The 25,950-nt window shown below is 45.0% G+C and overlaps 1 protein-coding gene across 1 annotated transcript; it reads right to left on the bottom strand.

Annotated features, from left to right (window-relative positions):
- Nucleotides 1-8,947: 8,947 nt before the first annotated feature.
- LOC146208511 (uncharacterized) lies at nucleotides 8,948-24,959 on the bottom strand. Its single transcript, XM_084594340.1, has 6 exons — nucleotides 24,878-24,959; nucleotides 20,234-20,333; nucleotides 15,184-15,284; nucleotides 14,662-14,769; nucleotides 14,244-14,297; nucleotides 8,948-12,340 (listed from the first exon to the last, which is right to left on the bottom strand). The coding sequence occupies exons 1-6, from the start codon at nucleotides 24,947-24,949 to the stop codon at nucleotides 12,095-12,097; spliced, it is 681 nt and encodes a 226-aa protein (XP_084450466.1). The 5' UTR covers nucleotides 24,950-24,959; the 3' UTR covers nucleotides 8,948-12,094.
- Between the last annotated feature and the right edge of the window lie 991 nt (nucleotides 24,960-25,950).

The following is a 25,950-nucleotide window of genomic DNA, read 5'->3' as shown; positions in this document are numbered from 1 at the left end:
ACAAACCAAACCAAACCATACGTAGTCTAGCCAAACAAATAGTATCGCTGTGTCATCAGCCTTACATGAGAGCGTAATCTGCGCTAATTTTTTTCCTTTCATTAATATTTTATTTACATTTAATTTTACTTCGGCCCCGCCGGGGTGGCGCAGGGGTTACGGCACTCGACTACTGTTCCCAAGGGCGCGAGATCGAATCCCGGCCTCGGCGGCCGCTTTTCGATGGAGGCGAAAAACAAGGCGCCCGTGTGCTGTGCGATGTCAGTGCACGTTAAAGAACCCCAGGTGGTCGAACTTTCCGGAGTCCTCTACTACGGCGTCTCTCATAGCCTGAGTCGCTTTGGGACGTTAAACCCCAGAAACCAAACCAAAACCAAACTAGTTTTATTTCGTTTTTATTATTCTTCATTTTGTTATACACTGGTACTTAGCATCAGCAAATATTGCCTTTCCATATTAGGCAGTTTGACACCATTGAACACATTTTCATTTTTTTATTTATTATTTCAATTAATTAATGGATCCACAGTAAACTCTAAATTTTCTAATTTAGCATCATCAAGCACTGGATTTTTATTTTGAGCACTTGGACACTTTTGAATCCCCCCTCTCCCCTCCCTTTTTTCCAACTTTTCCAACTTTTTATCATTTTTTAAATTTATTTAATTCATCAATTAAGCGATTAATTGATGAATTACAATGATCAACCATCTAGTCAACGTCTATCACACGCCAATCAATCATCAGAACCACAAAACACCATAAAGCGATATTTTTTCTACACAGCCCTCGATTATTTCTGACAGGCGGTGCTGACTACTATACGTCGCCGACGACTTTTCGACCGAACGAGCTGTAAAGCTGTCGCTTAAAATGCACAGGCCTGTTAACTCAAACCCAATTTCTCAAACTTTCTTAAACTTGAAAGGCTCTTCAGGAAGACTGACGCGTTGGAGGAGGAGGAGGGAACTTTATTGTAGAGAAATTGGGATATTCTTTCTCCTTGAGAGGACGCTTCTCCTCAAGCCTCCCCTGGGTGGTCGTTGCTCGATGGCGCTTGATCTACGGCTCCCCTTTCTCTCTTTCCACTTTCACTCCCACATTCCTCCCTACCCTTACGGCGCGGTTCAGGTGTCCACATAGCAAGTGTGACAGATACTGCGCCTTTCCCTTCCTGTGAACCAATTATTATTATTGACGACCTCTTTGCCCAGGCCGTGATGACGTGTTGCCGGCCTTGATCAGAGCTAAGCAATGCGGCCTCCTGTACAGGCACTCCGGCGGTTGTATGTCTTCGCATTTAAACAATAAAACTGCTTCATCTTCATGGAAATTAAATTTTTTATTATTCCCACCGATTATCACCGATTATCACTGCAATAAACTGTTTAAGACTAGGATAATGTTTAGATAAAGTAGAAGTAGGCGCTGAAGGATCACATAATGATTTAAACTCAGAATGGAGAAGAGGGATTGTATTCGTCTGGTTACCATTGGGCTAATTTATGTGGATTAAAGGATTAAAACACGTATTTGTCTGAAGTTGTCTCAATAGTGCTCTTTGTGACTTGCTGAGTGAAGGGTGGGCTCTGGATATTTCAGTTTGTTGTTTTTATACCAGTTCGTAATTCTTCTGTACGTGGGGTCTCTCTCGCGAGTGGATCTTCTTAGCTCGATCGTAACGCACCTCCCGTCCCACGACTAATCCTCGGGCGTACTGGTGAGCCGCCTCGTTTCCAGGATGACCCGCGTGTGCAGGGGCCCACACAATTTTGATAAAACGTGCATTTTTAGTTGGAGCCGCTGTACTGGAACTGAATTTGAACTACTCTCACGAGATCATGTGGTTATGACATCGCACAGCACCTTAGCCAATCAGAGCGAAGGTACAATCGTTAAGGCTGGTTCACATGCAAGCGATTGAGCGACTCAGCGACGAGCAACAGCGATGCAGCGAAAAATTTCCAACGTGTTCATGAAAGGCTTTCGGTCTTTGTTATGTTCCGGATTTTGCGGACAGGCTCTACGGACAACTGCCGGCCTCAGATTTCGCGTCTCGTGAGCCATATAAGTCTTTCGCCTTAATAATTTCGACCAGTTGGGAATCTTCAACCTTGCAGGCTTCGACCCAACCTCGGCGGCACGTTTTGATGGTGGCAAAATGCAAAAGGCGTTCGTGTGCTGTGTGATGTCAGTGCGCGTTAAGGGTTGAGCTGAGTTGAAAGTCCTTTATTAGATAGAAGGGCTCATGGCCATTGGAGGGTAACGGGGAATATAAGACATACAGTTTTAAGTGTTCGCAACGGTCGCCAGTCCTCTCATGCTGCTCTGATCAGGCCAATGAAGGAGCCATGCTTGGCAAATGATATCTGTATGTTAGAGTCCGTTGCTAGAAGGGAAATGTAGTTCGAGCGGTAGGGTTCGATCCCGGAGCGTTCAGTAGCAAATGCCGGGCAATATCCCAGAGAAGACGGGATATACCAAGTCGTGCAGAGGGGGCACGTAAAATTTTTCTTCCTGCACGGACACCAGCGAGTAATAATACGTCGTGTGGGTGGTGAAAACTCTAATCTCCGATGGGCACAGGATAGACGTCAAGCTATCGGCGGCCTGGAATCATTGGACCCGGGAGGCGTGTTCGGCAAGTCGGATAACGCTTCGCTGAGTTTCAGAGTGTGAGCTCAACAGTATAGTCTCCCAAGGTTCTTCTGTTCTTGTCTCTTGATTTATATTATCGATTTATGGATACGTCCATATCATGCGTACGAGATCCGCCTTATCTTAACATATAGTTTGCATCTATCTGAGAACTCTCCCGGGTACCACTGGCTAAGGGTAGCTGGATTCGGAAAAGTCCTTGTTTGTAAGCGCTTCCAGATGCTTTCTTGGCTTTCACTTAGTGTCCTATCTCCCTGCGGATGTTCTACCCTGTTTGGGCGATACTGATCAGTTAATCTCTTTATAGCTGACTAGCCTAGCTGTCCCTGCTCAGTGTGGACTGAGGGTCAGAGCCTTCCCGGAAGGTGAGACCACGGGCAAGCTTATGAGCTCTCTAATTTCCTTGAAGCTGGGAGTGGGCTAGTGCCCATATTATGCGGATTATTCTGTCATCCTGACGTGTTTCCAGTATCCTCTTTGCCCGCAGAGAGACCCTTCCCATGAGAAAATTGCATATTACCATTTTCGAATCACTTAAAATTGTAGTCGCCATTGCCCCTGCTGTCGCCAGGGCAATGATCACCTCTGCAGCCAAGTCAGCTAAGCTCGTCCTGATCGAGCCACTTACTCTTAGGTTTTGTTCATCATCTGTTACTACAGCAACCATAACATATGCCTGTCCTCATACTCGGCGGCATCGACACAGACCGCGTACTGTCTTCCTTGATGATGATGATGATGACCTCAGTGCACACACCCACGGTGGGGGATTGGCCAGGGTATATTGTATATACTAAATATATATATGGTCAAGAATTGGTGTACTTAAACAGTTAGGGTGATTAACTAGAATTTGAAAAAAAAAATGAAAAAAAAAATTTAATGCAGTCTCACCTAGCATAGGAATCTGCCTGATTAAATAATATAATCGTGAATAGAATCGCATACTGGTTTCAAGGCATATCCCGTATATGAGAGAATAGAAGGAGGCCTAATTTTGAAAGAGAAGTCGCTAAGTAATTATATCTTCTTCAGCGTTTACGCCCTCTTCTTCTTTCCTAGTGATGCGCTGGATGCATGTTCCGTGGCAAAGGAGGGACTTCCTGTATGCTGCACTGGCGAGGAGCTTATTAAAAAGTATCCTGACATCGGGTGAGATAGGTTTTGGTTTACATGAAATAAAAGGAGCTGCATCTGTCACTTCTCAGTGGACACCTGAGCATCGTCCCAAGGGAAAGGAAAAAGGTGGAAGTGAAAGAGAAAACAGAAAGAGGTGCCGTAGTGGAGGGAATTTGGAGGAGGACGACAGCAACAACTACATTAATTTTAACCACCTAGATATATTTAGCGTGCAATGACATGGCACAACACATGGACACCTTTATGTTCGCCTCCATCGAAATGCGGCACACCCCAAGGCTTTAAAAAATTATTCCGTAACATTCGTCAAACAGTCTGAGCCGCTTGGAGACGTTAAACACCGTAAGCCAGAGCAATCTTGACGCATTCAGTGATTCCTTTTGTCAGCTGACTGCTGTTATCCAACAGCACGTGCACTACTCACAATAAGAGAGAGAGAGAGAGAGAGAGAGAGAGAGAGAGAGAGAAAGAGAGAAAAGGTTATTGTCGGGAGTAGAATTACTGGGTCTTAGTGGGGGAGTGAAGTGACCGTCAGCTGGTCAGCACTTCCTCTCAGGATTAAGTGAGGGAGCTTGAGAGCCTTGGGAGGTGGATCTTCTGAGCAATACCATAGGATATGATTGAGGTAGGCTTTATCCCCGCATCTAGTGTAGGATGAGCTTATGATGTCGCTAAATATGTGTGCGTAAACCGCAGGGGTAAGGAACGAGTTATGAAATGAAATGAAATCTTTTATTTGCCATCAAATACAGATGGGGGGATTGTAGAAAAAAAGCTGTCCATTGTTGGTTCGTAGTTTCCCCCAGACAATTTTTTGTCGTCTTGTTTGTGATCTGTGAGATGGTGGGTAAACCCTTCTAGAAAATTTGAAGTGTTTTGTAAGGTCACTATATGTGATCAATCCTTCCATTTCGAGTTCCTCGGCATTAGGTCTCACCACTCGGCCGACAAAAACTCGAATGCGTTGATGGGCAGCTTCACTGCCTCAGTTCCCTCAGTAGGCGGCTGTCCATACGAGTTCTACCTCTCTGCCCAGTTTGATATCCGCGAGGATATTTCTGGCAGTAGTTGATATTCTGCCACGCGAGAAGATACGTGTGGCAGTTTTCGAATCGCTGACAATTATGTCCGCATCTGTTGTAGCGATGGCTAAATCGATTGTGGCTTCTTCCACCTAATCCGAGTAGCGGACTGCTTGATTACACAGATGGCAAAGGCATTTTCAGCCACATTGTAGTCCAAGGCATCGGTGTACACCACCTCATCGTGGCTGAGCTATTTTTTGTTAAGAAATATAGTCCTAGCCTTCCTCCTGCATTCACAAAAGGAGTGATGCATGTTTTTGTGCAAATGTTTGCTGATAATTTTTCGCGCCCTTCTCTTGGTAGTGGGCCTGGGCAGAACCACCTAGACTGGGGGGTTAGCTAGTTGTTCGGCATTGATTCCCATGGGGTTGAGAATTTGTCTGCCTGCTTTAGAGTTGGTTAGTCTTTTGTAGCTGTGCTGTCTTATGGGCTGTGATCAGCTCCTCGTATATCCCAAGTGAGAAAGTTTTTCGGCTGAAGTGTTTCTGTGTAGACCTAGCCTAGCCTTGTAGTTGCTTCTGATGAGTCTAATTTCTTATTGTCAGATTGAATGAGGCAGAAAGAAGGGACTGAGATGTGAATCTGCTCAGTACAAAGGCATGGATAAGACGACAAATGTCAACCTCTTTCATTCCTCTCTTTCTAGTCGTTAATCTGTGCATCAGTCTAGTGATTTGTTGAACAGTCATTTTCAGCTCGTTGATAGCGACATTGATCTTCCTATTGCACTGGATATACAGTGCCCGAGTACTGTAATAGCATCGACTGCAGGTATGGGTAGTCCGTGCAGGGCGACAGTTATGCTTTCTTTGTCTTGCGTTTTCCTTCTCACTGTCAGTAGTTCAGAATTCGGTTGTGAGCATTTAAGCCCAATCTGTTTAGCGTATGACTTGACTACGTTCATTGCTTCTTGAAGCGTTTCCTTTATGTGAGCTCCCGATCCTTTTGTTACCCACAAGGTGACATCATCAGCATATAGGGAGTGCTAAAGATCTTTGATTTCTTCAAGTTTGGGAGGTAGACCTATGAGTGCTAGATTGAATAAGAAGGGAGAGAGGATTGACCCTTGCAGGATTCGCCTATTGCTATTTTGTCCGATCTTTTAGCTCCGCAGCCCTTCTCGAGAGGAAAGAGCGAATGTAATAATAAGTTTTGTTGCTTGCGTTGATGCTAGAGTGGTTTTTGGAGAACGCCTTCGTGAGAGACATTGTCGAATGCTTTTTCCAGATCCAAGGCAAGAATGGCTGTGGGTACGGTTTTGTTAGGGGGATCAATCCTCTGCATGCAGCTGAAGCATTACGTCCTGTGTAGAGATGACTTCTGAAGCGAATCATTGAGCTGCACAGTAGGTCATTCTCTGCTGCTTAGTTCTGGAGCTTATTTAAAATAACATGTTCCATAAGTTTACTTAGGCACGACGTAAGAGAGATGGGCCTTAAGTTCTCTAGGCCAGTTTCTTCTTGGGTTTAGGAATAAAGACGACCTTCGCATGTTTCCACATCTGCGGAAGTTCACCTTTGTTTCAATATTCATTCATTAAGTCCGTAATTGCTGAGACTGACTATAAGTGTAAGTTTCTTAGCATTTTATTCGTTACGCTGACTGGCCCTAGCGCTGAGGTGGTGCGTAAACTGGCCAATCGCGGCCCAAATTTCCGCGTCCGCGCAGACTTCATTAGGAGCTCCTTCGTACTCTTGAGATATCTGTTTCGGAGTTCGCTTAGCACATTCGCATCTGTACCTGGGTGTTCGTGTATGATTTGATTCATGCGAGATCTACTTGCTGTTTTAGTGAGCGTGGGATCTAAGAGGTGTCTAAGCAGCTAGAAGCCAGACTCTTTTGGTCACAACTTGGCCGTTTAGTCCATCACAGATCTGCCCTCGATGTTGTTTGCCTAGTTCCTGTGCGTGGGACTCGATCCGTCGTTCAGTTAATGCTAGCTTGGATCTTAGGTTCTTGTTGCATCTTCGTTCCTTCTGTAGTAGGGTCGGCTCTCTCGCTTGATTTCTCTTTTTCGTGCGCTTCCCGTACCTGAGATCGGAATCAGAACCTGCAGTTCCTACTTCCGGTGAAGTGTTTCTCTCCGCATATGATACATGAAGAGGTACCAGTACATGTGTGGTCTGTGAAGTACATGTGTAGTGTGACGAGGTACATATGTGTGGTGACCACACAGGTGTAGTCAAGACCATTATAGGTAGTAGGTGGTTAATGCTGCATAGACGGCATAGTCGCTTTCTGGTTGCGGGACAGACGTCTTCACGGTGGTCCACTTTTCTGCAGCTGTAACATGCTTTCACTCGCTCGCGGAAGGGGTACATGAAATCGTCGAACATTAATTATCGAATTGTTTTAGGGATCGTCTGCCTGGCAAACGTTGTGAAGAAATGCTTAGTCTTGCCCATTCTTCTGGAACTGAGTATATGAGCTCTGGATTTCGGACTCGAAGTTCTCGGATAATTTCTTGGTCCGTTCATCTGGTATGGGCGTTGAACAATTCCTCGAACGGAGTCTTCAGCCTGCGCAGAGTATAGGTAGCAACCTCGATATCTCGGTCTGCCATCTTGAACGTTTGCAGTTTTCGGGAGGCTTTGGCCCAGCCCAGATTTGGGGTGCAGATCGTCAAGGTGTTATTGCTAAGGAGCATCCTGAAGCGGTATTCGGTAACCGCTTCAAGCGAAAAGCCGTAGGGCAGTACATATTTACTCCGCAACCTCAAGTTTGGAGGTTAGCTTGAGGTCTATTAGAATAGTTCTTGGTAGTAGCACAACTATGTAGTCGTGTTCGAGTAGCCTTGGTAAGTTCCTGCCTCTTGTATATGGTGTGTTCGGTCTGATAGCTACATCGCGTCCCTTTCCCCTCGTTGGTTGACTTGTCGTCATCCTTTTGTACCGACGTCTCAGCTGCATGCTGACGTTTTTTCTTGTATTTCTTCTGCGTATAGCTAATTCCGCCAGGATCCCTCCGTAACGCTGGAGCTCCGCCTCCGTAATAAGCTCGCCTTTAAAAGCTTTTAACATTCTGATGGCTCAGGGTCAATGCCGGCTACGCCGTGCGTCTCCTCGGCCGGCTTGCCCGTACGTTAGGCTTATCTGTCTCCCCTTGGTCAGATTTCGTAAAAGAGTCGAAAAGGGCAGGTGGGCTACTTGCCTGGTGAACAAAGGGTATCCACGTATTCCGGATGGCTTCGCGGTTCTCTTGATACCGGGTATGTCCGGGTGTGATGGAAAATTACGCCTTGGAAAATGATAATTGGTGGAGCCCATGCAGTGCACATCCGCACGGCTCAATCACACTCAGATTCAGTTACCCAGCTGCTGTGGCTTAGTGGTTAAGATGCCTGACTACTGTTTCAGAATATCCAGGTTTGAAACCGACCGCCGGCGGCTGCGTTTCGATGAAGACGAAATGAAGAGGCGTCCGTGTGCTGTGCGATGTCAGCACACATAAAATAAGATCCCCAAGTGATCGAAATTACTCCGTAGCCCTCCACTACGACACCCCTTTCACTATTTCCGTTTTTACTCCCACTTTTCTCCCTTCCCTTACGGCACGTTTCAGATGTCCACGCGGAAGTGTGACAAATGCAGCGCATTTTCTTTCCTATACACCAATGTGCAATTTACGCTCACGTTAACCAACAACAGCTCACATCCACTCGCAACTACTCACTCGCACTAAGACTCATGTAGGGTCGCACTCAAATCCCCTAAATTATACTCACGTCCACTCACACTCACGACTACACACACCGACAATCATTCACACCACGTCTTCCGAACCCCACAACCACTCTCTGGCACTCATATCCACTGACTCACACTCAGACTCACACTCACAACCACTCGCACTCCCACTCACTTCCACCCACACTCACAACCATTCACTCGTACTCGGTTTACTCGAACTCACATCCACTCACACACCCGCGACCACTCACACTCGCAATCACTCACTCGAATTCACACTCATATCCGCTCATCCACATTCATAACCACTCACTCGCACAACACATCCCGACTTACACATTACAAGGACCAGCATACAAGATTGATACTTTCACCAACGCTTTGAAAATATTTATTCAGATCTCCTAAAATGACCCCTTTTGAATTGTGCAGCGCACACGTGGATGAGAAGAAGAGAGGGGAAAAAACGAAACAGTGACTGTGAGAAAAGTGGGGTAGGAGAGGGCGCAGGTGGACGCAAAAATAAAAAATTAAAACACGTTAAGTAACAAAACATCGGGAAGTCGGTTGAAGGGAAAGGTCCAAGATCTAAGCCCTCAACGGCGAGACGCACAAGACTAACCTCACGTGTGCACGATCAGAAGCTGTCCGGTGCCCGTTTCATTGGCTATCTCAAATCAGAGGTACCCAGCTCTTGCTAATGATGATGCTCAGCGAGGCGCCAACAGCCAATGTGAAACCCTCCAGACCTAAGCGTACGCACGTAGCCAAGTTTTCTGAACCTCGTTCTGGGCTCTTTTCGGGGAAAGCACTGCAACGCGAACTGTCAAAGGAAATGCCACAGTATCGAGTCACATGGCTAGCCGGCACACAACGTGGAAATAGGTTTAGAAACAATGCGATGTATGATCGGAACAGCCAGACCTTCCCCATGATATTTACAGACCATATACTTATATTCTTACATTGTCGTTCATAATAAGGTTATAAGATGAAACGATATCAAACGACTTGTTAGGCTAATTTGTCTAGCTTATTTTAGCTGGTATTCCCGGCATATCGATGCGACAGAACTCGGCAGCCTACCACTGCAAAGCAATACACTAAATGGGACTGCAAGTTCCTTAGCTCGGCCCGCTGACAGAAAAATGAAAAGAGGGCCATGATAACGCGACTTGATTTTTGATGCGTTAAGCTTTCAAGTCACCTTGATTTGACAATTTTGTATTGTAGGTTTCCTTCTAGCTTTCTTCTTCCGGTAAAAAAAAATATATATATAGAAGGACCCGGCATGGCACAGTCCTCAAAAGTGCTTGCGCGTGTTCTCTTGCGTCCACTACGAGGGACATGGTCGAATGCAAGACATGAGCTGTTGGGATCCAATACTAAACAACGCAGAAGCCACAAAGCTTATAGATTTCATTTGTCTAGGTATGAAATGTGCGAAATATAGGAACCAATTAGGTATCACCACTCCTTTTCACGAAAAATTGTTGTATTTGAATCTTTGTTAAATGTGCGATCAAAAAGACCTTCGTGACATTCTTTTTATGTTACAGGCGCCTCGCTGATAATGCGGCTAGGTAACTTGAGCAGCATTATCCATAAGCCTTCATGCGTGACTTGCGACATTTGTGCGTATAATTTGGTTCGTTTACTAGCAAGGAGAGAAGGAGAAAGCAAGGAACCGATGGCTATGACAGATGCTGTGATATTGTCTCCAAAAGAAAGAAAGAAAGAAAGAAAGAAAGAAAGAAAGAAAGAAAGAAAGAAAGAAAGAAAGAGAAAAGGTCGCCTGACTGTGTACAGACAGACGCAGCTGTAGAAGGCTCGGTGGCGCCTAAGAACTGCTGGAGTTGTGTTATACGGATGCCTCTAGGTGGAGCTGAATGCACGCAATTTTTGCATAGTTAATGGAGGCTTCACTGTGTGGCATCCAGTCAAAGCGAGTTAGAAGTGAGTGCAGACAACATAGTGTGAAACTCGAGTTTGTGGTAGACAAGCTCGTTCGTACGTGTCACTCGACGGGCCGAAAAGGGGTGAGATGAATTTAATGCTTTTCCTTTCCAACTCAGTCCGCATTCGACATTAACTGTCGCGGTCCATCCAAGACGACATGCCTAATGTTTTCCAGCCAAGCGCTGAGGTGATCGGAGCAACCGGCCTGCCTGCATACGTTAGGCACTATAATAGATAGATTTAGCTTGGCGGAGATGTACCGACGTAGACGTATACTGGTTTGCCAGACCCCTCCTGCGCACGCGTATTGACAGGAGTGAGTGCAATTGCGGCCACTGCGCCTGCGTGGGAGGGCTAAGGTAAACCGGTATGTGTCTACGTGAGTACGTCTCCGGCAAGCTAAATATCTCTAATGTCTTCGGATGGTCACGGCGACAAAAGAAGCTGAAGGGAAGCAACAGAAAGCAAGAATCGTCGTTTCCATTAGATGATACGCACACTTTGTGCGCACATTACAGTGGTTAACAAGAAAAAACGCGGAACGCCCGTAATGAGACAGATAGATGAGTTTACTGCCTGGCTGGAAAGTAGAATATCTGGCCTGCTACTCTGCACTGTGCCGTACTCGCTACACAGTGTAGCCGGGCAGAAAGACCAAACTTTTGGGCGAAACATTCGTTGCTCATCAGAGCTTGAAAGTCGAAAAAAAAAACAAAAAACGTGGAAGTTTTGCAAGATAAAGGGACACCTGAAATGAAAGAGACAAAGAGAGAATGGCGAATGAATGAGAATGAAAACAGTCCCATGGTATCCCAGTCGAAAAAACAACTACCGAACTGCGTCAAAACTACGACAAAGTATTCTGTAGTTCTTTCGTAAACGTCAGCATTTCTGTAGTTATGTATCGTACTTTTCTGTAGTCTGTAGTACTTTTCTAACGTATCCCCTAAGGTAACTGATGAGCGCGAACAGTAGACGACCCGCGGAGAAGAGACAAGGACCGGCGCTCCCCACCGTCGCGCCTGTCCTTTATCTTCTCCGTGGATTGTCTACTCTTTGAGCTTATCAGTTACCTTATAAGATCATGAACCAACTAGGCTTAACCGAATATTTATTGAATTTCCTGTCATAACTAGAGAAAGTTCTGACGTTATTGAAGAAATTTCATTTGTCACAACAGGTTCACTGTCAAAAACCGCACAGAAATTCTGTTGTGACAACAGAAAATCCTCTGTAGTTTCTTGCGACTAGGAATGAAAACCGAACAAGGTACAGACCGGACGTAACGTTATAGCAAGTGACCTATACCTGGCTCCCCAACTTAGGGTGTATATAGGTCTAGTTCAATCCCCAGAAAGGACTTCCAAAATGCGAAGAACCCCCTTGGTATTCAGATGTACTTCGCAACCGATTTGCAATCTGAATAGTGAGTTTTGGTCATGCTGCGGTAGGATGGAGTGCGCTGAACCTTAAAACTATATACACGAAGTTTGCATGTCGCTCAAAGCGCGACGGGTTGTCGCCGGCGCAGAGCTCGACAAGCGCATACGCGGTCTTCCTTCTTCACATGTAGAGACGCATGCCAATGCCGCTCTTGGGATCCTCAGCGTGCCCTTCTTCGCATCCCTCGTAGGGGGGAGGCTTCTGGAGGTAGTCCAGCAGGAAGGGCGGCAACCGCTTGTGCGGCGGCAGGTCATCGATGTGCAGCTGTGGCACCTGGGACGTCACCGACGGCAAGGAGTCCTCCTGGCGCGACTCTCGTTCCTGGAGCTCCCGGTAGTAGGACACGCTCAGCAACAGGAAATAAGTCTGCGCAGGGATAGAGGGGACCACGACGAAGGTAACGTTAAGGCCACTATCTATGCTAGAACAGAAGAAGTGTTAACAGATAAACAAAGCGGCAAAGACGCAGTAAATGTTCTTACTACGCGAAACATGATGCGATGAAAACAATATTTATTATTGTCAAGATCCTAATGTTTTTATTTTGCATCTCGAAGTATATAGTGCGAGATGAAGTTTGCGACTGCGGCTGAGGTCCAAAAGACATAACCGCCTATAGTGGCTCAGCTCACGTCAACTGTGTATTTGGCAACTCCAACAGGCTCATCAACCATCCTCTTTATTACCAAGACCCTCAACGGCCAGGTTTATTTAATTTTTTTCGGTCTCTCTCGAATGTATGACAGCCAAGTCGCTGCGTTCTTCGACAGGAATGATCAAATGCTGGTATTTTGATATATAAGATTCCCCGGGACATGACACAAAAATGTGGGGAACACTTAAGATTCGCATTGAAGGGTATGATACGACAACGTCAATGGCTCCCGTTTGCAGGCTGTCCTTGTGGATGCTTTTTTGAGTGCATGCGCTTTGCTGTTAATGTGTAAACCTTTAACAATTGTGCATCCATTATTCCACACATGCCCATTAGCATACAGTCGTAAGGTACCACATTATGTGAAAGGCCAGCCGAAAAAGCGCCGCTTTAACCAAGCCGTGATCGAACGTGCCGGCGTGGCATAGGGACAACGTATCTAACTGAGGATCGAAGGATCCTGGAAGTGCTGCATTCACATTTCTCCCTTCTATCTAAAAGGCGAATCACGAGTGGCAGCGCTTATCAACTTGACTATGTCATGTGGTCTCGTGACGTCACAAAGCCCAACGACCAGTCATCACACTATTTCCACCTGCCAGCCACCACCTGCCTGAGCCATGCCAGTGATTTTTCGCTCACAAAGCCGACGCTGGATTTGCTGGGGAACGGGGATTTTACCGTTATCGCGTTAAAATATGGCTGAGTCCTAGCAACATCTCAAGCAAACGCCTATGAGAGTTGTTGAGTAAGCTAAGCTTGAGCCCTAATCAACATTTATCTAAATATCGGCACATTGCTTTTACTCGAGCTTGGCTTTCGCACTCTTCTGCTCAAGATAACGGACAAAGAAGTGACGTGCAATGTCGCTGGCGATAACGTAGTGAACGCTATGCCACCCGAAACATATGTGGACTACATCTTGTTATCGAGCTTCGTGGACACCTCGGAGTCTGTTGTGTCGACGCGGCTGGTAACATTTTACCAAATTTGATTCTTCTCCAATGGCAACCCCTTCAATTCTTTTTAACGCCATCGCGTTAAAAGCCCCTTTTACCAGAAAATCCGGCAACGGCGTTATGAGCGAAAGATCACGACATGGCGCTGGCAGGAGCTAGCTGGATTGACAGTGAACTATCCAGAAATGTGGCGCAACAAACACAAACACAAGAGAAGAGACACAACACACGCGCACACTACCAACTGTAATAACTGTGTTGTGTCTCTTCTCTTGTGTTTGTGTTTGTTGCGCCACATTTCTGGATAATATGCAGCACCAACTAGCCCCTCAAGCCGTTATTTTGACAGTGAACTGATTAGATGTACGCTACGTTTATCCTGCCATTACGCTTAGCCAGAGCTGCCAACTGCTGACCTCTCATTTCAGATAAGAGGGTGATATCAGAATCCCCTAGCCAGGACCATTGCATTCACCTTACCTCTAGGCCACACAGGCACAATCATATTGTTTGATTAGAGCGGCTATGTGGGCTGGTAGCCTACGCTCTCGTATACCCTTACAGGCGGAGCTTATAAGTATCACACCCATATTTTTTTTTTCTTTGTGAACCTACATTTGAAATCATGAAAAGAAAATTAAAAATGTTTACGTACCCTTGCCAAGACGATGAACAAAATCGGGATCAGAGTGTTCAGGGGTATTGGCACCTAAAATAAGACACAACGACTATGTAAGTAGAAGGCTCAGGTAGAAAACACTGTAAATCATTCTGTGAGCCAAGTCCACACAGGATGAGCTTGATAGGGCAAAACTATCAATGGGCCGTTACTATAGTGAACTAGAGTATAGCCGCATAGACTAATCCTGGTCCCTTCCCTCCTCTCAACATTCCGTGACCCTCAATCTGCCCACTGCTCCCCTTTCACCAATCGTTCAAATATTTAACGCTGCCCTCTGTATTGCCCGTTGCCGTAGCCCCTCATGAAGGAGCCGTGCTGGTTCCGGACTGTCGGAGGTTTTGGCTGCATCCCAACGAAGCTGGACATAAAACAACCAAAGAGTTGGACTCACGGTCTGGTAGCGACGACAAGAGAGCACGATGATCGCTGACATGAGCGCCGGAGACACGATTCCGCACGTAGTGAGTCCAATGAATGGCAACAGCAGCCAGCGACTTTCCTGCGGTTAGCCAAACACATGAGAAAGGTTATCTTCTTCATCATGACTTATGCATTCTTCAGAAAGAGCATACAGAAGAATTCCGTAATCACTTATTTATCTACCCATACATAACATCAACGCTCTCAAGCTTTTTTCGAGCATGTGATCGTTTGTTTGAGAGCTACATATACCGAGAAGTATTAATTCCTACGCTTACATTTTCCCTCATACAGATCAACTTCTGACGCTGTCAGTGTGCTTTCAACCGGGCAGTTTTGCTGACAACTTGTGCTTTAGCAGTCTAACATGGCACCGTGCAGTTCAAGAAGCCATAAATGGATGTATACTGCACTATATAGTGAGAATAACGCGTTTAGCTTAGTATGTGAGGTCGTGACGTAGCCCGAAAGAGGGAAGCAGATGATGACGTACCAACGTCGTTGCTTTGATAGCCAGCCACGAGGACATCATCTCGAAGAGCAGTATCAGGCCGAAGCCCAACATGGCCATGAACTCCACCACAGGGGAGGCAGCTGCAGAAACGCATTGACGGGACGAAAAGGCTTGTTGTTTAGCTTGTTGTACGTGGATGCTGAATATACGTTTTAGCAACACCTCTAGCTTGCTTTGATGGATGCCTCCTTTTTACATTTTTTTTTTTCGGAACATGAGCCTTTGCGTGAAACCTTGATTTTACTCTTTTTAAGGTTCTTCCCGTATACCAATGTTATTATAATAATTCTCCACACTTAGATATATTTTACACTGTTGAATAATTACAACAAAGTATGCCTAATTGTAGGTAAACTACAGAAAAGAACATGTAAAGCTTTCACCGGTTCTTGCCGATGAGAATATTCTTTTTTTTTTCTTTTCCGGTGCCCCAAAGTATGAACATTACCGCGCCTCTTAACTAATCAGGATGGCAGGCAGATGACACGACAAGCAGACCAAAAATATAAATCTAAACAGTATTAGACCTACGTGTTTATAAAAACTTCGCACGGTAGAGCGATATTCGAAGAACAAAATAACAAAATATTTATTCCCTTATTTGTTGAGGATACGACGTTAACGACTCTCTTAAGCGGCTTCCCTTGTGTACCTTCGTTCGGGAACATGTGTACACTGTGCTACTTGCTCAATCACTAACCCCTCAATCTGTGCCCCCATTATCTCCTACATACTGGGGTGGCGCAGTGGTTACGGCGCTCGACTATTGTTCCCAAGGATGCGGGATCAAATCGCGGCCTCGGCGGCCGCTTTTCGATGGAGACGAAAAGCAAGGCGCTCGTGTGCTGTGCGATGTCAGTGCACGTTAAAGAACCCCAGGTGGTCGAAATTTCCGGAGTCCCCCACTACGGCGTCTCTCATAGCCTGAGTCGCTTTGGGACGTTAAACCCCACAAACCAAACCAAAGCAACCATTACCACACTGTCGTGAGATGCAACATTATGTGAAAGATCATCCGACCTTCTTTAATCGACCTTCTTTAAGCCGTATACGTACGTGCCTGCGTGGCCTATAGGGCGTTGTGCCCGGGCAAGCCGCCCAGATTCCGCTGAACCGAACATCAAGCTTCTCCTGCTAACATCCACTTTGCATGCCCCAGTGCTGCTTTGCACGACAGCAACGCACTGCAGAGAAGCATCGGCAAGGTTTATGTTGAAACACGTCTGAAATTCCAGCCGACTTCGTGCCAGCCCCCTAGCGCGCCGCTTGCTGATTAGACCTCTCGGGTCGCCGTCACGTGCTGCCTCCGAACTGGACAATTTGAGTGCCAACGACTTTCTAGGCTATATAAGCGATGACGCTGCCTCTGAAGACCGAGACTTTCACGAGCGTTCGTCGAGTGCAGTGCCACTCGCGCAGCAAGGAGGGGACGCGTCGTAGACTCCCCGACCATCGCTGTGCGACTTCAGTTGTGTATTCGGCCCCCGTGTCGATCTTGTACTGTAAATAATGCCTTGTAAATAGTGCATAAAGACATCTTTGTTCATTTCATCGATGCTGAATCGGTTTCATCGCTGCTGCCAAGGGATAAGGCGAAGCTCTCAATCCCGAAACGGGTGACGAGAGCTATGGTCCATACTCCTACGGCATAACAAGGGGTAGCGTGTCCAAGGGTCCCGTTTTCGATTCCCTTCTCATCCTCCCATCTCAAAGAAGCTACCTGAGTTGGCAACCCTAGACAGTTCTGTCATATCATGTGGTGTTGTGACATGTACGAACTGCTGACTAACTGTGTTTGGCTCCCTCAGGAGGGAGAGCAGACCAAACCACTGCAGTGACAGCAGGCTGACGACTACGCAGCACTATCTTGGAGACCCGCCCGCTGGGCTGAGTGCATCAATCGACTAAGAAATTGAGTGGGTGGGCCTTAAAAAGCCTACTGTGTTACTTGCATTATAGCGAATATTACTTTTATTTTATTTCGACCTATCCTGTTCTTTTCTTCCTGTCGCTCACCTCTGATTCTCTTCTCTTTCTGTTCCTAGCTGTCCCTTCCTTTCCACCACATCAGTTCAGGTGCTTCTGGTGATTTGATAGCAGATACCAGGGCTGGCAAATATATTTTAACTTTTTTTTTATTCTTTTCGCAATTAAATGACCACTACCGCCGCCACCACCAATTAAAAAGTATTCAAAAATAATTTTGTCCAGCCCGCGCCGCCAAAAGCACATCAGGCTTAAAGCAATATAAAATAAAAGATTGACAAAAAGGAAAATTTTGCAGTGCAGATAAAAAAAAAAGAAAAAAGAGGGGAGTGTACGTCAAAGCTATTAACATTTTTATTAGTTTATTAGTTGCGTGGTCTTTAAGCTTCCTTGACATCGTTCTTTGCAGCCTAAATGTTATTTTGTTTACTGTTCTCATTGTTTACTCATATTGTTGTAAATGTTTGCCCCTCCCCTCTTAAATGCATATATATAGGTATATACCGCGAGGGTACGGATCGGAAGGATGAGGATCGAATCATGGCCTCGGCGGCCGCTTTGCGATGGAGGCGAAAAGCTAGGCACCCGTGTGCTGTGCGATGTCAGTGCACGTTAAACAACCCCAGGCGGTCGAAATTTCCGGAGTCCTCCGCTACGGCGTCTCTCATAGCCTGAGTCGCTTTGGGACGTTAAACCCCATAAACCTCATAAACCCCATAAACCAAACCAAACCAAACCAAACCAAACCAAAAACTGCTTTCCTATGCGTATAGTGTGTGACATGGTAAACAGGATTCGAAGTTCCAAAACGACCTCAGCTATGAGGGACGCCGTAGTGGACGGCGATGGTGATTTCGACTGCCTAGAGTTAATTAAGCTAAATTTCAGTGTCATCGACTTGCGGGTACGCCCGCGTATTTATTTTTTGCAGTATTATAGGCGTATGGGCACGCCAAGAAGAAATTGCGCGCTGCAGACACGCAGTTTCCCCGCACTGCGCGCTGCGCTGAGTGACTGAGTGCTAAAGCATCCTCAAAACGCGACGGGGCTGCTTTGGGAAGAGGCACCATTACTCCTTTCCGCTGTGAAAAGGGTAGCGGTGGAACTTAAGATCTTGGAGATCTTTTTAATTAACTGACAGCAAAGTGAACCACTTGACAAATAGGCGAAAACCATATCGTTCTCACTTGGGTTCCATCTAAAATGCGGACAGCCACAGCACAGACGTTCATTGGATATTTGAAGTTGCAGTGATGCAAACTGTTTTCATCAGCTTTTTACAGGCCCACTCAATAATTTGAACCTTCGGATAATATTAATATTTTTCTGGTCTCTTGCAAGGCTGGACTAATGAAATTTTGCTGTAGTTTAATTAACTCGGCATCAAGGGCGTATTTGAGCGTTGTATTTGCCATGAATAAGTTATTTTGTTGGTTCCTTTATTATATATTCGAGACCCCCCCCCCAATCCTACCCCCTCCCTTCGATTGAAAAAGAGCACAAGGCTGGTTGTTTTTCAGCTCAGAAAAAAAAAAAAAAAGCAACTCACATTGAAAGGGTTAACGAGCACCGATATCGCTCAGTACAAGGGCGGGCTCAGTTGTCGAGCGTCCTAACCATGCACTGAGCCCCTTTTCGGGCCTTATGCCTATAACTTGACAATAACCGAGCTAATATAACGATTTCCTGTTGTGACTCCCTGGAGACCCGTGTTGCGTCTTTTAACAGCTATAGCAATAACTGCATGAGAAATAGCGTGGTACCGCAGCGACAAGGTTAGAGCGCTGAATTTCGAGGCAATGGCTCTGCATACGCGCCTTCTGGTGCACAAATAAACTTCGAATCCCTGTCTTCACGTTAGCATCAAGGGATTTCCTCTGAAACGCCCCTATGTGAACCATGAAGTTTTCTCGTGAATCACGTACGATCCTGTCCAAACACGTTTCTCTCGTTTACTGATTGGAAAATGAACAATACCAACCCTATATGGTCAAAAATACGAACTAAACTGACTGCCTACTCGACGCTCATTAAACCGTTTCTTGAGTACGCTCATGTTGTATGGGATCCCCACATAAATACTGACATCAACTACATCGAAAGTGCATAAAAACGAACAAACCCTAGATTGACTTATAACGTTTATAGTACACAAGCCACTGTCTCTCATCTCAGGATACGATCAGGCCTCTCGAATGTCGGCCAAAATTACATCGCTTGCAAACTTTGTTTAACATTGTGAATCACCAAACAAAAATGACACCCAACACGTCCCTTAGCTTTAACGAATCAAGGAAAACAAGAGGCAAGCACGGTATAACTATTGTGGAACCACAAGGCTAAAACCAAAGCTTATCGCTTCTCGTTCTTTCCGAGAACTATAGCAGAATGTAATACTCTACTGCAAGAAATTGCTAACCTGTCCTCAGTTTAATCATTTATATCTGCCGTTAAATCTTTGCAATAATGTGCTCTATACTTTGTGTCACCCGTTCCTTTGCTTTATATGCATTCTGCATTGTCGTGCTCCTATTGTTCATGTTTCTGTTTACTTCATCCTGGTCTGGCTACCAGCGACTCACGCTTATTCTAGTTTATTTTGATATATAGTGCAAACTCTGTGTTTCATGTTCTCACTCCTGCCTGGACTGCCAAGAGGAAGTAGGCAGTATAAAATAAATAAATAAATAAATAAATAAATAAATAAATAAATAAATAAATAAATAAATAAATAAATAAATAAATAAATAAATAAATAAATAAATAAATAAATAAATAAATAAATAAATAAATAAATAAATAAATAAATAAATAAATATAAGTGGCAGTCCTACCAGCATATTCGCCCTCGCTTAACCTACAGTAACCTACAGGCGACCTCAACCCTATTCGGCGCAAGTCTGCAGGGTAGAGGTTCCTACGCGAAAAGCCGCTCGCGAGCGCGAACAGCAGAACGAAGGACGGCAAACTTCGCTGTGCAGATCCAGCGCGTTCGTGGAAGGTGGGTGCTGACGCAAGTGGCGAAACTGGGTCGTTCTCTCACGTGTCACGTCGAATCCCAGGGACCTGTTGAGCGACTCGAGGAAGCCGTGCTGCCGGTACAGCGAGATCATGTAGGCCACGAACAGCAGGGTTGTCGAGAACTGGAACGAAATGCCAGTAACACGCACACATGTACAGATCGCCCGATATATTGTAAAAAACTTGATATGCATATTGGTTCTAGAACTGAAAGGTGGTTTGATATGGTTTGTAGGATTTAACGTACCAGAGCGATTCGGGCTGCGAGAGGCACCGAAGTGGAGGGCTACGGAAATTTCGACCACCTGTGGTTCCTTAACGTGCACTGATACTGCACAGCACACGGACGCCACTTCGTTTCGCCTCCATCGAAACGCAGCCGCCGAAGGTACGGTTCGAGCCCGGAATTGAAAGAAGCCAACAAACAGTCAATGAGGCCAATAAAACCACCAAGGGTTTTTCTTTTTTTTTTTAAATTCCTTGTTGGAATTTATTTGTTCTGTAGTCATTTTTACGGATGGAACAAGTTTGCTAATTACAATGTGACTCCGCGTAATTTATGCACACATTTATGCAGTGAAAAACGAAAAAAAAAAAACGCAATGCAGTTCAGACTCCCAAACCAGTCTATGAGCAGTTAAGCGAAGAGCGTATTAGACAGACCTCACCAAGTCGTTGTCGCTCTCTGATGTAAAATGAAAAAGCAGTGCAGCAGAACACACCGCTAGAGGACCCGGACGCACTTTATTATCATACTATGTCAGTACATTTATAATATAAAAAGAAACTTGATTTAACAGAACAGTCTTTCACTTGAATTAATCAATACTATACTGTTATCTTGCTGTTGGAAGCTAATTAGCTACGAGCCTCACCGTATCTGTCACTCGGCATTCAGTTCTCAACAGCTGCGTTCTATATATCCATGCAGGTTTTCCCCGGGGTCAGTGAACCGAGCAACCAAATGCTCAAGCATGCTGTCACTGACTGACAACCTGTCCGAGTGCTTGACTTTAGTGGTAGCGAAGTTACGTAAACACACCTTTCCAAGGCTTACAGGACAGCTCTTTTGCTGACGCCTGCTATAACCTCAAAAGCAATCCGTAAATGTATTGCGATGGTAATCTAATCCTAACGACTTTCAAGTATAGCACGGGAAACGCAGTCTTGCACTGGCATTTATTTATAAAGCTGTAGCAGCTGTCATTTCTATAGCCCACGACACACTCTCACATAAATTTATGTGAACAAAGAAATCAACGAAATGATGTGAACATCATTTAAATGATGAAGCGATTTGTAAATTACACGGACATACGAAGCAAGGCACGTCACATCATCTAAAACTTTGTTTTAAAGATGTTTCATTCAAATTGCTGTTTTTCTCAATGCTAGCCGTGGTTCCGAGTGAGGTGTGTGTGTGTTCAGAAATGCGAGTCGGCACAATCCTGTTACCTTGTGCGCAGGAGCTCCTGTGCTTTTTCCGTCTTTCTACTCAGTTCAAATAGCTTTACATGCAAGATTAGCTACTCGCGTTTGTGCTATCCTACTGCGCAGTGAAACAAGAGGACCTAGGGATGAGCAAACCATCATAATCAGATGGTACGCCTTCACGGACGTTAGGTCTCTTTTTTTCTAGAGGGGGGGGGGGGGGGGGGGGGGTTAAGGCAGCTATGATTTCTACAATCGATTAGATAAACATAGATACGCTCCACTCACATTTCCGCACCAGTAGGTAGGTGTACCAGAGCAGAGGTAGGGGGGGGGGGGGGGGGAATAGTGGTGCAATAAGCAGCGAAATAAGTACGTTTGGTAAAATACAACTAGTAAAAACTCCTTTCAGACGCATTATCCTCTACTCTTTTTTTTTTTTTTTTTTGTGCGTGAGCGTCTGTCCCGCCAGCTAGAGAAAAATCATCCGGCGGCGTAGGCGTCGACATTTGAAAGCCGGACAGCCTCAGAAATCGTGGACATGCCTCTGGTAGGTGTAAGTTAGCAGGTCACGTGGCTTCTCACTGATTGGTCGGCGGTTTGCGTGACGTCACTATACTACATGACATGGCCGGCTTGGCAGGAACCACTCTACCTAAGAACGTTGGCAGCTACTGAACCTTTGGGGCTCTTGGAACCTGAGGTAGTCACGCTGTCCCTAGTCCACGCAGGTGCGTTCGTACAGCATGGGTAATGCGATGTTTTATACCTGCATCGGATGGAATTTCACGTTATGCGAAGAAGCCTAGAAAAATCGCGTGGATGCTTCTGGAAGGTCACGTGGCCGGGCACAGACCGATCACAGGCGCAATGGCGTGGGCGCTCAGGTTTCTTTCGTTCGTGGAACTCGCGGGACGTGTGTATCGTCCCCTCCTGTCGTTCATAACTCAGAAACAAGTATTAATGCCTCTGTTATTTTTAATTAACCTGAACATAATGATGTAGCATGCTGTACGAAAGTAGCGCTCACGTGTATACCCCGCATTGATCTCGCTGATTGCTTGTGAATTTTTTTTCGGCTATTGTGCTTTCGACAACGATAACCCGTTCTGTATTTAAGACAGGTTCTCTGAACGTAAGCCTTCAATGATTTTGCATCAACGCCCGTGTGCAGTAGTGAAGAGGTTTATATATATAATAGGATTGAATAATATATAAGCCATTACCATAATTGCTCTAAATCTGCCACGCTTCTTTCAAATTAACGCTTGTAGCAAAGTTGTTTTTCCGTCCCCATGATCATCTCTTAAGAAGAATCGAAATACACGTTGTCATTTTCTTTTTTTTTTTCCTGCTTGTGTTTTGTAATCAATTAAAGCTCTCTTCAACTCCGCACAGCAGCCAACTAGAAACAAGATACTCAAGGGGGTACCGAAAGCGACTTCGGCCACTTACAAATCGGTTCAGTACAAATCGAGTATTTCGCTTTTTCTGGCTATATTGATGTTTGCCTGCCCAGAAAATACACATTTCTTGACAAAAAAAAAAAAAAATGCGGTCAGAAACCTCCGTGCCATTCGTTTCAAATTTGTAGACGTCCTTGCCTCTAAAGAAGGTTCCCTGCTGTTTTAAAGTGAATGGCGGTGTATTTATTTATTTATTTGTAGCGCTGCTTCTGGGGTAATCTCCCAGACGCAAGCGTTTTCACTTGCGCAATCAGCCGCTGATGGCGACCCTATATCCCCCCCCCCCCCTTTTTTTATTTTTTTGCTTATCTCACCTATAAAAGCTTCGTTTGCGGTGAGTGTGGTCTCTTTGTTATGATTATTCTACAGGGGAGCTTCTATTTGTCCCCCCAAGATGTGTCACAGCCTTCAAAGAATGATTTTGTTTACGGGCCTTATGAATTATTTGTCGCTTCTCACTGCAGTGAGGCAGTGTGGAGCTCTTAACGTTAGGGCAGGAAGTGAAGGAACCCCAAAGGTAAACCATCGACAGGATCACAAAATGGGCAGCCAGTTGACAAAAAGATGATGTGAACTACACATTTAGCATGAGTAATTTTTTTGCTACAATCTTATGCGGGAAGTTACTGAAGAATTATGCATGGTGAAAAAAAAAAAAAACTTCCCCCAAGAAATAATGTATTTATTTGTCTATCCTAGTACAAAGCGTTTAGCACCGTGATTGCGCAATACATGTCGTAAGCGCAGCGTGACTTTATCATTTCATTAATTCCCCAGCAAGTCAGGACATTAAATCTGAGCTCCTTCCTATGCATGTTCACTAGGTAGGTCCATCGAGTGGTCATTTCCTAAAATACTTTCTTCGCCTGTCTTCTGCAAATATGATAAAATATCGTGTACTTCTTATCTATATATGCCATATTTTATATATTTGTTCTTAGCTTTTCAACCCTCCTCGTTCTTCTTCCTCCTTGTGTCTTTTATAACTTTTTGTTTTATTTTATTTTATTTTTATTTATTTTTTTTTTTTTTTGTGAAGGAAAGGAGAGGGGCGGTTTTTAATAGCTGAACAGGTTACCCTGCTTCTGCGGCTTTGCCTTAGGTACACTTACTATGCAGTGAAGTTACATGCCTGACAGTGGGGCAGAACGGAGAGACGAGCGAATGCACGAAGCTCTAATTCCCAGCATTATATTAAATTGGTCTATCCTTATCTTAGGGCGAAGGAAGGAAGTAATTACATGTCCTGATGACAATTCCAGCTCCGCTGAATCTCACCGTCAGTGCAGATGGAAAATGCTTTGGCGAGAACCACGACACAATTAGTTATAAACAATCGTCTTTCTAAGACACATCCATGAGCAAAAAAAAAAAAAAATAATAAAAAAAACCTCCTTCTAGCTAACTATGCACCCACGTTGACAATTGTATTAGCGTTTATTAAGTGTTTAATTAGTTATGACATACGTAAGCTGTACGGGTTCTTCCTTATGGCACACTTAAGGAGCAAGAAAATGCGTATAAAGAAATATGGTCTCTTTAGCGGTTGTGTTAGTAGAGTTTCGTGGGTAAATAAACGAATCTGACAAACTATTTAAGATGTTCACTTTCGAGCTGGCCGCATCATGGTTCCCAAGGCATTCATCTTGTTTCTATCCAGTCAGAGACCTGACGGCACCGTCTCACAATTTTTCTATCACTAGTCGGTCGTTGCGTTAACGCTCAACACCTCGGCTAACCGGTGCCTCGTGATATACAACAGCACTTACCAGCGTAATAGCAGCCGCATAGCGGGTGCCTTTCTGCAGCGAACACTTGAACAGGCCCATCCCGGGAGTCATCTTACTTGGTTCAGCCTAAAGTAAAAAAAAAAAATCGTTAGAGGTCGTCATAAATGCTTGCTAAAGTTGGGCATCGCGTGTCGGCTCGATAACAAGTCAGCTCAATATCATATGGTTAACCTTGGAACCAAGTGAGGCACGGAGGCAACTTGCCGTGACGTGTCATAGCTGAAAATAAGTTTTTGGAAGATTGATTGAAAAACTTTCACGCCCCGGGTTTTGAAGACTGCCACTGTTGAGTTCAAATTCCAGACACTACACTGCGCGATGCAAACTGAGTGGTTAGTAAGTTAGCTATTGATGCTTAATTATTAGGCGAGCTCCATTGATGTCTGACTGCCGCAAGTCGCAATTTATTGGCATGGATTAGGATACCTCATCATATTCTGATCAGAAAAATAGTGCTTTTGTGTCAATAATCACATCCTATAGGCGCACTATAGGGCACCCAGGGGCAGAGCGATAGAAGCACTATCATAATTTCCGAGATTGTTCTGGCCACATCACAATGGCATTGATTTTTGAACATTACTGTAGATATCAATTTAACCGACGCAGTTTATATGAAATTGTCTCAAAGAAAGACGGAAAGCGAGAGAGAAAGAAACAAAGAAATAGTAAGAGTAAAAAAATACTGAAATAATGCTTTTACCTCAAGTGTGCTCTACTAAAAACGTTACTAAGCATAACGGTTTGCCAGATGATAAACCTGCAATATTGCCTCTTTGACAGTAACGTGAGATTACTCTCGGGACAACTGAAGCGACTAAGAAAGGTTAAGCCAGCCACTGCAAGGCATGCAGTTAACTATTAAAAGAAAGTAAAACGTACGCATATCAAAATGAGCTCAAGAAACGACGCAGAGACAACCTCAGCGAAGCTTCGTTTCACAAAGGTGAATATACGCACGCTGCACAGAAGACGGCTCTGAGTGTTTGCAGCTACGAACCCTGGGACGCGGCAGTGCCGAATGTCATTAAAAAGACAGCGAGTGCGGGCAA

The sequence above is a fragment of the Amblyomma maculatum genome, chromosome 1 (assembly GCF_055883805.1).
Source record: "Amblyomma maculatum isolate TAMU_Amacu chromosome 1, ASM5588380v1, whole genome shotgun sequence".
In the NCBI taxonomy this organism is placed as follows: domain Eukaryota; kingdom Metazoa; phylum Arthropoda; class Arachnida; order Ixodida; family Ixodidae; genus Amblyomma; species Amblyomma maculatum.
Note: the sequence above shows the minus strand (reverse complement) of the source record. Positions and strands in the feature narration are given on the sequence as shown.